Genomic DNA, 13,254 nt, shown 5'->3' with positions numbered 1-13,254 from the left:
GAGACATTTTTTCAATAGCCAATATATATAAACAACCTAAGTGTCCGTCAACAGATGAATGGATATAGAAGTGTTATATAGATAGATATATAGGACAGCCAGCCATTTGTGACAACCTGGTTGGACCTTGAGGGCATTATGCTACATGAAACAAGCTAGATAAAGACAAATATCGCATGACATTACTTATATATGGATTCTATTTTAAAAAAATCAAATCATAGGGGCACCTGGATGGCTCAGTCAGTTGAGCGTCTTGACTTCGGCTCAGGTCATGATCACATGGTTTATGAGTTCGAACCCTGTGTCGGCCTCGGGGCTGACAGCTTGGAGCCTGGAGCCTGCTTCAGATTCTGTGTGTGTCTCTCTGCCCCTCCCGTGCTCATGCTCTCTCTCTCTCTCTCTCAACAATAAATAAATGTTAATTTTTTTTTTAATCAAATTCATAGAAACAAAGAGTAGAAAAGTAATTGCCAGTACCTAAGGGGACATAGGGAGAGTTTGGTAAAAGGGTACAAACTTTCAGCTATACTATGAATACACTCTGAGGATCTAATAAAATGTGATGACTTACAGTTGATAACACTGTGAAATTAAATATTGTCACCAAAGGGGGAAAATGATAAATATGTGGATAATGGAAATGTTATTTAATGGGGGAAGGGGTTATCTTTTCACAATGTCTAAGTATCAGATCACCTAAATGTACACTTGAAATATCTTACAATTTTATTTGTCCATTTAAACCGAAACTCAGACTTTAAAGAGAAAAATGATAACACAAAAGGGCAAAAATCATTTCCTATTAAAAAGGATAAAAGTAGAAGTTATTAACAGATGTGTGGAATTTAAAGCTATAGGACCAGATTACATTACCTAGAAAGAAAGTGTAAATAAAAAGAACCCCTGGAAAAGTTTGTCACGTAGAGAGCATGAAGAGAGGCATGTTGAGCCAAAGAGAGCAAGATGAACCCTCAACAAGTTTGGAAGAAACCAAAAGCGTTAGGCAAATATACATGAGAAAATATTGCAAGGGGAGAATATTCTACATTGCCAAATGCTCCTGACAAGTCAAATACAATGAGGACCAAGAATTGATCATTATTTTATGTTTTGCCTTATATTTAGTTGATTATGAAAAATAAATTTTTCATAATAGATTTTGTTTCTTTTAGACATCTCTTTAACAAACAGAAAAAGCATTCTGCCTGAAAATGCAACTCAAAGAAATTTTATTTATTGGGTGGCAAGTACTGTATTAAACCCTAGTGAGGAAAACAAGCCAAACCAGCTCAGAGTCTCTGTGAAATTATTCTGAACATTTTACTCAAGTTCTTTACTCACGTAGCCTATTCTTTTGATTATTGGAAGATGCACCTTGGCATAGTGAAGGCTGTAAGAAAAAAATCATATCTAATTACTTTCCTAAACATCTTTTTTTTTTAATTTGTTTATTTTGAGAGGAGAAAGAATGCAGGCATGCGGGGGATGGCAGAAAGAATGGGACAAAGAGAATCCCAAGCAAGCTCCATGCTGTGGAGGTGGGTCTCAATCCCACCAACCATGAGATCATGACCTGAGTTGAAACCAAGAGTCAGATGCTTAACTGACTGAACCATCCAGGCACCCGTCTCCTAATCACCTTTTATGAAATTCAATAATTAAAGGGAATTAAGGATGTAGAAAAAGTTACAGAATACAGAACCTAGGAATACAAAATAAAAGATAATTTTTTCAATAGTAGGGAACTTAATGACTTCATGAGCCATCACTAGACCATGGGGCATGCAGATGTCAATTGCTGGTATTTCATGGTTCTGTAAACTAGACAAGCATCTCTTGCTAGCTTAGCTCTTTATTTTGAATATGTTCTTACAGTGTCCTTTCAGGTGTGGTTCAAATGCATTATTATTTTTAATTTTGGTGAAGGTCCCGATGCTACATGTGCAGTATGGTATGTTCACCTTTGAAATTGGATATAAGGGATATGGAAAATAGAGAAGTGTGTTTCTTAAATTGATTTTACCTGTCCCAAACTTTGCCTTATTGAGCCTCATTGCTAAGATCATAATTCTTGGGAATTATAAAATCTGCTAGTAAATTTTATTTTTACTTATGTTCATGAATATATAAGAAGAATATCTGGTACTATGGAAGATTTTGTTTTGTTTTGTTTTTTTGTCCTTTTTTTTTTTTGCAACTAGTATATTACTCTTAACAGCGTTTTTTGTTCATGTGTTTTCTTTCTTAATCATCAGAATCTGCAACTCAAAATGTAAGGTATTCTTGAAACAGTACCAGAGAAATTGCTTTATTCAGAACGTTGAACTATAAAGTTTAGGGTAATGTAATTTATTTGGATTCAAACTAAAGCACTTTTGTAAGGTGAGTTGAGAAGTGGACTATACGTGGGTGCTCCACAAGATTCATACTGAGTATTTCCTCAGGATTTTTCTTTTTCCTTTTCTTTCCAACAGGAGGATTATACTGACTGTGGTGGTGTTTCTGGATTGAATCCCTCCCTGTGGTCCATCATTGGCGTCCAGTTTGTACTACTTTGGCTTTTATCTGGCAGCAGACACTGCCAGTTGTGACCTTCTAAAACTAAATCTGCATAATTAAACTCCAGACCCTGCCAAAACATGAGCCCTTGGTTGCATTAAAATAGGGTCAACTGTGGAATCAGCAGAACACTAGCTGGGCCCATACCATGGCATAAATGTAAGGCGCAGACTCATATGACACCCACTGGCTGCATGTCAGGGTATCAGATCCTTGAACTTGTGTGAATGCTGCATCATCTATGTATAACATCAAAGCAAAATTCTATACATGCTCTATTGGATGATTTGAGAGTTTGTCGTTGCATTGTTGGTGATTACATGTAAAAGGGCTCCCCATACTGTTTATGAATCATACAAATTGTCTTGACCTTGACATGGAATTTTGACCTGCTGCAATTCTCGTTCTTTTACCAAGAAAATCTCTAGAGGAAAAAATGGAGTTATTTTTGCCTTCACGTATTCTTCTGTTAAAAATTATTTCCTGCTTTGAGTAACGGTTATTGAAAAAAAAAAAACAAAACAAAACAGAGAGATTGGTGTAATCTGTTGAAATAGAAATAATGGCTAATTTTCTACAAAAAAAAATTTGCCATAAATAAAATGCCTTATGAAGAATGGCTTCTCTGCCAAAAATATAACACAAATGATGACCAGTTAAGTTTAGCTGAGAGAATGAATTGGTGTTTGAAAATAATAACTAAGACACTATTAAACTAAAGGTGCTTGAAGGTGCAATTTGAATATGTTACCTATTTCCTCATAAATGTAAGCCCTTAATAAATGCTTCGATGTAATGTTTCCTTTGTTCACAGTAAAGTTATGTAGTGCTAGCCAGATATTTCAAAAAGCTCTAAGAGAAACTTGTTGGGGGGAGGGGAAAACGTTTTTTCTCGTGATAAATGAACTTTGGTTACCAAGGGTATTTTGCATGATGCTGCTGCTACTTTAACTTTCGGTTTTTGTTTCTCTCTTACTGTAGAGTATAGTCCTTTGAAAAGTTAACTGAGTGACATTATTGTTATGTAAGACTCTGAACCTTGCAGTGGAATGCACTTAAGTCATCTTTACAAATGTCGTTCAATTACTCTGAATATACTGTGCAATGTCAATGCCGAATGATTGGGTTAGGGAAATGGTGAAATGGGAATTAATGGATTTTATACAGACTCGTGCTTTTGCCTGAAAACCTATGTACAGATATTTTAAGTACATAAATCAGATTTGACACATTTATTTTTTGAAGAGTACATATATGTTCTCAATGAAGATTCATACTAGGTTTCCTCTTTGTTCGTTTGAATAGTAGCACATAAAATCCAAACATTTCTGCTGCTGCTGCTTTTGTCCCTCCATTTTAAGCGGTATGATCACTTGACCAAAATTTCCATGCAGTTTGCTGAGGGTTTTATAACAATCTGAACAAATAGGAAACCTTGAATCTGTATGTATACACATGAATACTTGATTGTGAATAATCAAAATTGTTTTTATACAGCCTCATTGGTGAAAATGATTAGTATAGTAAATCAGATATTTCATTATAGAGTAATATGGTAGATTATTATTTATGCTTTTCAAAATAATTTTCAAGAGTCAACAGTGTTTGAAGAAAGGGTAAAAACAATGAATGTGTAATTCTAGTTAAAGTGAGCAATTCTGCCGAACGCTAGAAGTGTGCAGATATTTTTTATGGCAAAATGCATTTGTTCTTATTTTGAACATGCCAAATTCTGGTGTGTGTATATGCTGGAAATTTTCTTATATGTCATTTTTAAGTCAAAATCTTAATAACATTATCCAGCATGCTTTAATATGCTCTGCATATCAAAGACATAACCACGTCTTTAGCATAGCTTAAAAGACATTTGTTTTGTTTTTAGCTTTGCATACATTTGTCATTCCCTCTCACCACCAGTATACCCTAGGTACCATTTGTGTATATTTCCTTATTTAAACTATTTTTTATTTATAAATGGGGGGGGGGGGCGGGAATGGAATCACTTTGCCAGCTATTGTTCTAGGAGTTGACATCAGTTACCATTTCTATCTCATTGTTGTGATTTTGTAGTCTCATTTGTAACTGGTATTGACATTTTAGAAAACACCAAAGTGATTTAAAAAAATACGGAACTTCTCACTCTAGTAACACTATGTTTAAATCATGTTGTTTGTTAATTAAATATTTAAAACTTCTTGTTAACTTTTGCTAGACTATTTTAGGTCATGAAAGTGTTGGGAAGGGGATATCAAAATATCAAATTATGTTAGTTCGTGTGTATATATGATGCACATTAAAACAACTGAATTGCTTCCAGCATACAACAAACTACCTTAAAATTATCCTTCAAATCTATTAAATATGTTTTCATGGCTAATGTCACTGAAATAGTATGTTTTCATCAACTGCATTATTGTTGCCTCCATCACAGTTAACCTTGGCATCTCTTGACAGGGTCCTATTGATTCCATTTGCCATCAAAATATATTTACGTGCACGAGTCTTGCTATGATCCTTTTTTTTTTTCTGTTATAAAACAAACCTATATTATGAGACCCACATACATGGTGATAAATTGGGTAAGAACGTGCTTTCTGACTAAAAATTGTTCTCATGCCTAATACTGGCCTTCGTACGTTTAGCATTTTTTCAAAGACAGTAACACTCATTCCATCACACTGTTATATTTAATTTAGGATTTTTCTGTGAGTTCTAATTGTCGACCAGAACTTAAATAGCCTGTTATAAATACTGGTTTTCAAAGACTAAACAATATAAGAGATCAAGAAAAAAAGCTTTTAGACTCTTAGGTTTATTTAATTTTGGCTCTACTCATCCAGTTTCATGTAGTTTGCCATTAGAACAAAATCAAAATAAGTCTTACGTTGGTGTTGAGTAACAGGAATGATTTTTGCATTAATGGTTTCTTTATATTTTCTTCATTTGAACAACCAGCATTACTGCCAAACACCAGTCGTGGTCCATATTTGTAACAGGTTTTTAACATGACATAGTTAGCAAGTTTGACTGACGAGATTTTTAGGTCCTGGGCCTATAAGATTTTAGTATGATCTTTTTTCATGTTTCTAATGCTTGAGGCGTTACTGCGTAACTTGGAAAAACAACAAAACAGTGTTGCTGCCATTTGTAAGTTTTCCTATAATATTCCTTTTATTAACTTTAAAACTGGCCTTACTGGGTTCAAATAGGCAGTATCCCTTTTAAGTGACCTTTGCAACCCAAGTGTTACTTGCTTATTTGATGCTCTCTTCTATTTTACATCTCATTTTAATCTTTCTCTCCACCAAAGCTTAAATTCTATGTCTTAATTTAAAACTCTAAACTATTCCATTGATCGTTAGCTGACACTAAGAAATCTAGAGGTAGACAGCTTGACCTTGTGAAACAAAACGGACATTGTGACTTTTTTAAGTGTAGAATAGAATGAGTTCACGTGCCCACAGCTGAAAATATCTCATCGTTATCTAGAACTTGGTTGTTTTCCCATTAGCCGAATGTTAATATTGCTAATATTCCGTGTACCTTTCTGTAAACAGCGAATCAATACAACTTAAGTATCGAGTGTTGAATAAATTCCAGAATTTCAAAGACTCAGATAACGCTTACCAATAGTTTCATCTACCTTACTTCTAGTTCACATAATTAACTCAAAGAAATTCCACGGAGACTAATGGGATACTGTCTTGTATAGATGCTGGTTGAGTTTACCGCGTGGCCTGACAAAGCTGTCTTTTTTGTTGTGCTGTATGATTGTTGGATCGTGTGTTTAGGATACTTTTATTGAAATGCTCAGTGTGCATCCATGCGAAAGGCCAATTGGCTCTGTGAACAAAAGATCTTTTCTCCCCTTTATTATGTTCTCTTGACACTTTTGTGGAAATTAACTAGCCTGATAAAACACATTTTGTAAAAATTTGTATAATACTGTTATAAAAATATTTATAATCCCAGAAAATGTTGTGTTAAATCTTGTGCAAAAACAGTATATTCAGAATAAAAGTTTATCATTTAAAGTCACCACAGTTTGGATTAATTATATAACATCCAGCTGAAAGAGACACAAGTCTTTGTCCTAAATGTATTTTCATCAAGCCTTCCTGTGGGGAGCATGCAAGATAATGAAAATAAATCTTGGATTAGCAACGTGCTTTTCCTATTACAAACCTCAACTCACAAACAAATGTGCTTGCAAGTCATTTACCTAGCCGTGACCCTTTTCCTATCGCTTTTGCCATCATCAAGGCCTGTGGGAAGGTAATAGTTCAGACTTTGGGCTTCAATTGTAAAAAAAAAAAAAAAAAAAAAAAAGTTTCCTTGGGGGGGAAAACCATTTGAAAGAAACAAAGTTAGAATATCTGAAATGTGCCTATGTTTTATACATATGACTTTTAAATATTTCTCCTAGCAAACAGCAGCTGAAATAGTGAAGGCTAGTGTAAAGAATTAAAAAAAACAAACATACCCGTACACTTCTTTCACATTTATACCAGTTTACCACGTCCCCTCATATGCTCACCTCATAAATTAATGAGCCCCAAACTGTGTGGAATCTAGTGTAAAGTAAGCCTGCTTTTCTTTCTGGGGACTCTCTTAAGAGAGAAAACTTAGTATGCATGGGAGGAATGCCGTATGTTGAGCACCAACGATGGTCATTACTGGAAAACCTGACCTCTAGTTTCTGATCAAGGCATTTTAACAGGAAAAAGCCTACATGAAAGTGTAAGGTGGATAACATTTGTTTTTTGAACATCTGGCTTTATTTTGTACCAATTTATCTCCTCAATCAATCCTCTTACTCCCCAGAGACACCCTCATTTCCTCTATCAATCATCTCGAACCCCTCTCCACCTCTTCCCTTGGGACCTTGCTTCATCAATTCTCCTTTCTCAAGCATATTCAGTCTCCCCTTTCTGCAGGCTTCCTTCTCTCTGCTGGCAAACACATTCAGAACGCCTCTATTTAAAACAGACACAAAAATTAAACATCCACTGTTATCCCTTACCCCGATTACTTCCCAGAGTTGTAAACCTAGGATTAAAATATCCCTTTGCACATCCACAGACACATACTGACAGTCTCTTCTGGAAGGTAACTCAACTGACCCTCAGTCGTCAACCTGGCCTCAGAATTTTAGATCTGAAAGGCTCATCTCTGACCTTTAGTTTGGGGCTACCACTGGAAAAATTTAGGTACCAGTATGAGGTCCCAACAAATTCAAGGTATTGGGTATTTCTTAATGCTTAAAGTGTTTATATCTTAAAGTATAGTTATTCATGGAGCATGTATGTCATTTTCTATAAACTAGAATAAATCAACAGTGCTGTCTCTTTAATGTATTTTTTAAATGGACTGTACTTTTTCAGATAAATATATTCAAGAAGGAAATTTATTATTACTGCCATAACTGGAAAACTATTATAATTTGCCAAAATTAGTAGTTAAGGCCACAAGTTCATATCTATTATAATGAAAAGAAATCCATAAAATCACTCAGCACATACCACTGTCAAATGTGCTAGGTTTAACATAGAACTTCTTCCACACATTTATTATAGTGATAGACTAGGCAGTTTTTGAATTTCTGCCACTAAGGTTTTAAAGTGTAAACCTAGACTCAAACAGCAGATTATAAATTATACTTAATACATTAAAAAACATTTTTACCAAAAGCATGCTCTTAAAATTTCTAAGTTTGAGATTTTTTCAGGTTCATAATTTTTTTCCAAAATGCTTTACCATAATTATCATAGATTTTGAGTATCTCAGGATCCTAATGTATCTTTAAATGTTTATCTAACATTTTCAGTGATATAAGAACAATGTATGTACCTAGAACTGAGTAAGATTGCCAATTTCTTATACCGGGAAGGATTGCCTTTTTCCAGGTAGTCTAATTGCTTAGTTTAAGAAAAAAGGAACTTGTATGAAATTATGAATAGTTGATGATAACTATTGTAAAAAGCAAAATGGTTAACCAACTAATATCACTTGTCATTTCTTGTGCTCCGTTCCCTTTATTATTATTATTATTATTATTATTATTATTTAATTCTTTTAAGTTTATTTATTTTGGGAGATAGAGAGTGTGCATACGCACATGCATAGAGGAGGCAGGAGGGGAAGAGAGAGTGAGAGAAAATCCCAAGGAGATGGCATTATCAGTGCAGAGCCCGTCCCAGCTTTCAAACTCACAAACTGTGAGACCATAACCGGAGCTGAAATCAAGAGTTGGTTAATCCATCAGTTGCTAAACAAACTTCGCCACTGAGGTGGCCCCCCAATCTCTTTTTAAATTTCAAAATTATACTGATCTGGGTACCTGGGTGGCCCAATTAAATGTCTGACTTTGGCGCTAGTTCAGAATTTCAGGTGTTTTCACTGTGCAGCCAGAATTACGTAACTGGGGGCATGTTAGACTACAGGTGTGACAATTCTGATGTAGGTAATTTCCGAATTATACTTTATGAAACCCTATTTAGATGCAAGTCATTCATTCCAATTTAAAAAAAAAAAAACTCCTTTTTTGAACATGTATTTGAAGCACACCCTACTATCTTAGCTCAATTGCAATCTTTGGAAGCTTTACTTTTTAATGTTTGATTTTTCTCTTTGGATCCAGATTATATAGCTGTACATAGCTGACAATCAAGAAAGTTCTCATTGATGCTGATTGATAATCAGGACCCACTAATAACAATTCCTACTATAGGAGATTCTGTTCCTTTTAAGTCATATTAATGATATCAAATGTCTCATAAAGTTGAACCACTGATTTTCTATAAATAGTATTAGAGAACTTTGCCAATCAGGTTCATTCTTTTGGCAAATAATACTGCAAGTTAGAAAACAGAAAAGGAAGTTACACTACTTGAAAATCTGGTTTCTGTACATAATGGCTGTTCCTTACTAAAAAGCTAATAAAACCTTTATAAAAAAACTCGAATGATGAGTATTTCTGTTTGATTTCAGATTGCCTATCCATCTTCATCCACAGAATCTCAAAAAAAACCCCAAAATCTGACAAGGGTGCCTGGGTGGCTCAGTCAGTTAAGTGTCTGACTCTTGATCCTGTCTCAGGTCATCATGTCACGGTTTGTGAGTTCGAGCTGTGCATCAAGCTCTGTACTGATGGCACGGAGACTGCTTGGGATTCTGTTTCTCCTTCTCCCTGCCCCTCCCCTGCTTGTGCATGCATGCTCTCTCTCTCCCTCTCTCTCAAAATAAATAAATAAACTTAAAAAAAATTTCTGACTGAGGCAAGACACCATGAGATACATTGTAGAGATTCCAGGCTGTAGTCAGACTGCCTGGGTCCACATCCTAGCTCCCCAGTTAGAGCATGTAATATCCTATCCCTTTCTCTTCCTTGTCAGTCCAATTTAAACTACCGATTCCTCAAATATTTGTATATAAACACAATGCTAACAGTTACTATGTTACTATCTAATAGTTGATCACGCCTCTATATCTTACCTGAGAAACTCAGTAATTCTGATGCCGATGATTTCAGGTTTAGAAAAACTTGGCATCAGTGAAGGTTTGCTGGAGGGAAGAGCTAAATGGATGATGGGTATTTAGGAGGGCACCTGTGATGAGCACTGGGTGCTTTGTAAGTGATGAGTCACTAAATTCTAATCCGGAAACTAACATTACATGTTAACCAACTAGAATTTAAATAAAACATGAAACATTAAAAAAAAAAAGGATAAAGTAAAATAAAAAGAAAAAAATTAGCATTAAGAAGATTCCTAAGGTGTGAGGAATATTGCCAGAACTTCAAATTAGTTATTGTGCTGGGTACTACGAATACAGTGAGGACAATGATGTGAAATACAAACACAACACAAACTGCAGGAGAGCACGAGAGAATTCATTTTAAAAAATCATGTAAATAAACATATTACTAACTCTAAAAAACACTTCACAGTCCAAGACCTTGGTAATACAGAAGCCATGGCAAAGGGGAGAGCAGGGCCTAATGGAAACTGCACTGGGTTTAAATGGAAGATCCAAACGGTCTTCAGTGTCTTCATCCAAATCTCAGAAACAATTAGACAAACTAATATCCCTGATAAATATAGATGCAAAAGCTCCTAAAGTATTAGCAAACTGAACTTAAGATATTAAAAGGAGTATACACGGGGTGTACCTGGTGCTCAGTCAGATAAGCATCTGACTGTTGATCTCAGCTCAGGTCATGATCTCATGGTTTGTGAGATCAAGCCCTGCCTGGTGTTCTGCACTGACAGCCCGGAGCCCACTTGGGATCCACTCTCTCCACTCCTCACCCACTTGTGTGTTCTCTCTCTATCAAATAAAAAGAAATAACAAGAAAAAAGAAAAAAAATACAATGATTATACACCACAACCGAGTGGGATTTATCCCTGAGATGCAAGAATGCTTCAACATACCAAGTCAATGAAGATAATACATCATGTTAATAAAATGAAAGATAAAGCTCATATAATCATCTCAATAGATGCAGAAAAGGCAATGGACAAAATGCATTGTATTCCATGATAAAAACCTTGAAGTAATGGGTATAGAAGGAACAACCTCAACATTATACAAGCCATAAATTACAAACCCACAGCTAATATTATACTCAATGCAGAAAAATGGAAAGGTTTTACTCCTAAGATGAGTAACAGGACAGGATGTCCCCTCTCAGTATAGAACTAGAAATTCTAGCCAGAGCAATTAAGCAAGATAAAGAAAAAAAATGCTATCAGAATTGGAAGATGTAAAAATATCTCTATTTTCAGATGATATGATTTTGTACACAGAAAATCCCAGCTACTCCACAAAAACTGTTGCAATTAACCCATGATTTTGGTAAAGTTGCAGGATATAAAATTAACATATAGAATTCATTGCATCTCTATACACTAATAGTGAGACATCTAAAAGTGAAATTAAGTAAACTATTCCATTCCTAATAGCATCAAAACCAATAAAATACCCAGTAAAAACTTTCACCAAGGAAGTGAAATTTCTGCACAACAAAAACTACCAGACTTTGCTTAAAGAAATTAAAGACACACCAAAAATGGAAAGACATACTGTGTTCAAGGATCAAAAGAATGCCGTTAAAATGTTCACAGTACCCAAAGCCTTCTATAGATTCAATACAATCCCCATCAAAATAACAATAGCATCCTTCACATAAACAGAAATGAAAAACAATGCTAAATTTTGTATGAAACCACCAAAGATCTCACATTGCTAAAATAATCCTGAGGAAAAGAATAGGGTAGGATGTATCACACTTCCTAATTTTAGACTCAATTACAAAAACAGTACGGTACTGGTGCAAAAACAGACACATAGACCAATAGAACAACATAGAGAAACTGGAATTAAGTCCACACATGTACAGTCAACTAATATTCAACAAGGGAGCCAAGAACACCTAATAGGGTAAAGATCTTCTTCTCAAAGAATGATATTGGGAAAACTGGACAAATACTAGCAGAATAATGAAATTAGACACCTATCTTACACTACCCACAGAAATTAACTTGAAGCCAATCAAAGAGTTAAACATATCACCTGGTACCAAAAATTTATTGAATAAAATTCAGGAAGAACGATCCTCACTATTGGTCTCAACAATGATTTGTTAGATATAACAATAAAAGCACAAACAAAAGCAGAGATGAACAAATGAAACCCTATCAAACTTAAAACCCTTTGTGTGGCAAGGGAATAATAAAATGACATCAGCCTACTGAATGGGGAAAATTTTTGCAAATTATATATCAGATAAGGGGTTAATATTCAAAATATATAAAGAACTCATACAACTCAATAGGAATCAATCAATCAGTGCAATTTTTAAATCTGATTTTAAAATGGGCAGAGAAACTAAATAGACACTTTTCCAAAGACAACATCCAAATGGCCAACAGGTACATGAAAAGATGCTTGGCATCACTTATTATTAGGGAAATGCAAATCAAAATCACAGTGAGATACCTTACACGTTTTAGAATGGCTATTATCAAAAAGCAGTAGGTAAGTGTTGGCAAGGAAATGGAGAAAAGGGAACACTTGTGCACTGTTAGTGGAATGTAAATTGGTGCAGCCACTCTGAAAAATATGGAGGTTCCTCAAAATATTAAAAACATCTTCCATATGACCTAGCAGTTCCATTTCTGGGTAGATACCCAAAAGAAATAAAGACAGGACATTTAAGAGGTATATGCACTCCCATATTTCCCATAGTATTATTCATAATAACCAAGATATGGAAAAAAACCTGTTTCCATCAATGGATGAGTCAAGAAGTATTATATACAGTTGACCCTTAAATAACATCAGTTGGAACTACACAGGTCCACTTTAAAGCAAGTTTTTAAAAATATATCAATACAGAATAGTACTATACATGTCTTTTCTCTTCCTTATCTCAATAAATAATTTTTTTATTTAGTTTACTTTATTCTAAGAATACAGAATGTAATATATATAACTTACAACATATGTGTTAATCTGCTGTGTTATTGGTAAGGCTTTGGGTCAATAGGCTACTCTGGGGAGTAGATTTTCAACTGCTTGAGAGCTTAGTAGCCCCCCCCTCCATGTTATGTTAGGGTCAAATGTATGTATAATGAAATATTATTTTGTGAGAAAAAAGGACATCCTGCCATTTATGACAACATAGATGA

At 34.8% G+C, this 13,254-nt stretch overlaps 1 protein-coding gene across 9 annotated transcripts in view; it reads left to right on the top strand.

The window, feature by feature from the left end:
* Nucleotides 1-6,600, top strand: part of CACNA2D1 (calcium voltage-gated channel auxiliary subunit alpha2delta 1) — a 495,933-nt gene extending 489,333 nt beyond the window's left edge. For all 9 annotated transcript variants that reach the window (XM_045494628.1, XM_045494634.1, XM_045494626.1 and 6 more), the window contains one exon: nt 2,478-6,600. In XM_045494628.1, the coding sequence (XP_045350584.1) occupies nt 2,478-2,594 (117 nt within the window). In that variant the 3' untranslated portion in view covers nt 2,595-6,600. The remainder of the gene's footprint in view (nt 1-2,477) is intronic.
* The last annotated feature ends 6,654 nt before the right edge of the window (nt 6,601-13,254 follow it).

This window comes from Leopardus geoffroyi, chromosome A2, assembly GCF_018350155.1.
Source record: "Leopardus geoffroyi isolate Oge1 chromosome A2, O.geoffroyi_Oge1_pat1.0, whole genome shotgun sequence".
Taxonomy (NCBI): Eukaryota; Metazoa; Chordata; class Mammalia; order Carnivora; family Felidae; genus Leopardus; species Leopardus geoffroyi.
This window is presented reverse-complemented; position numbering and strand designations above follow the sequence as displayed.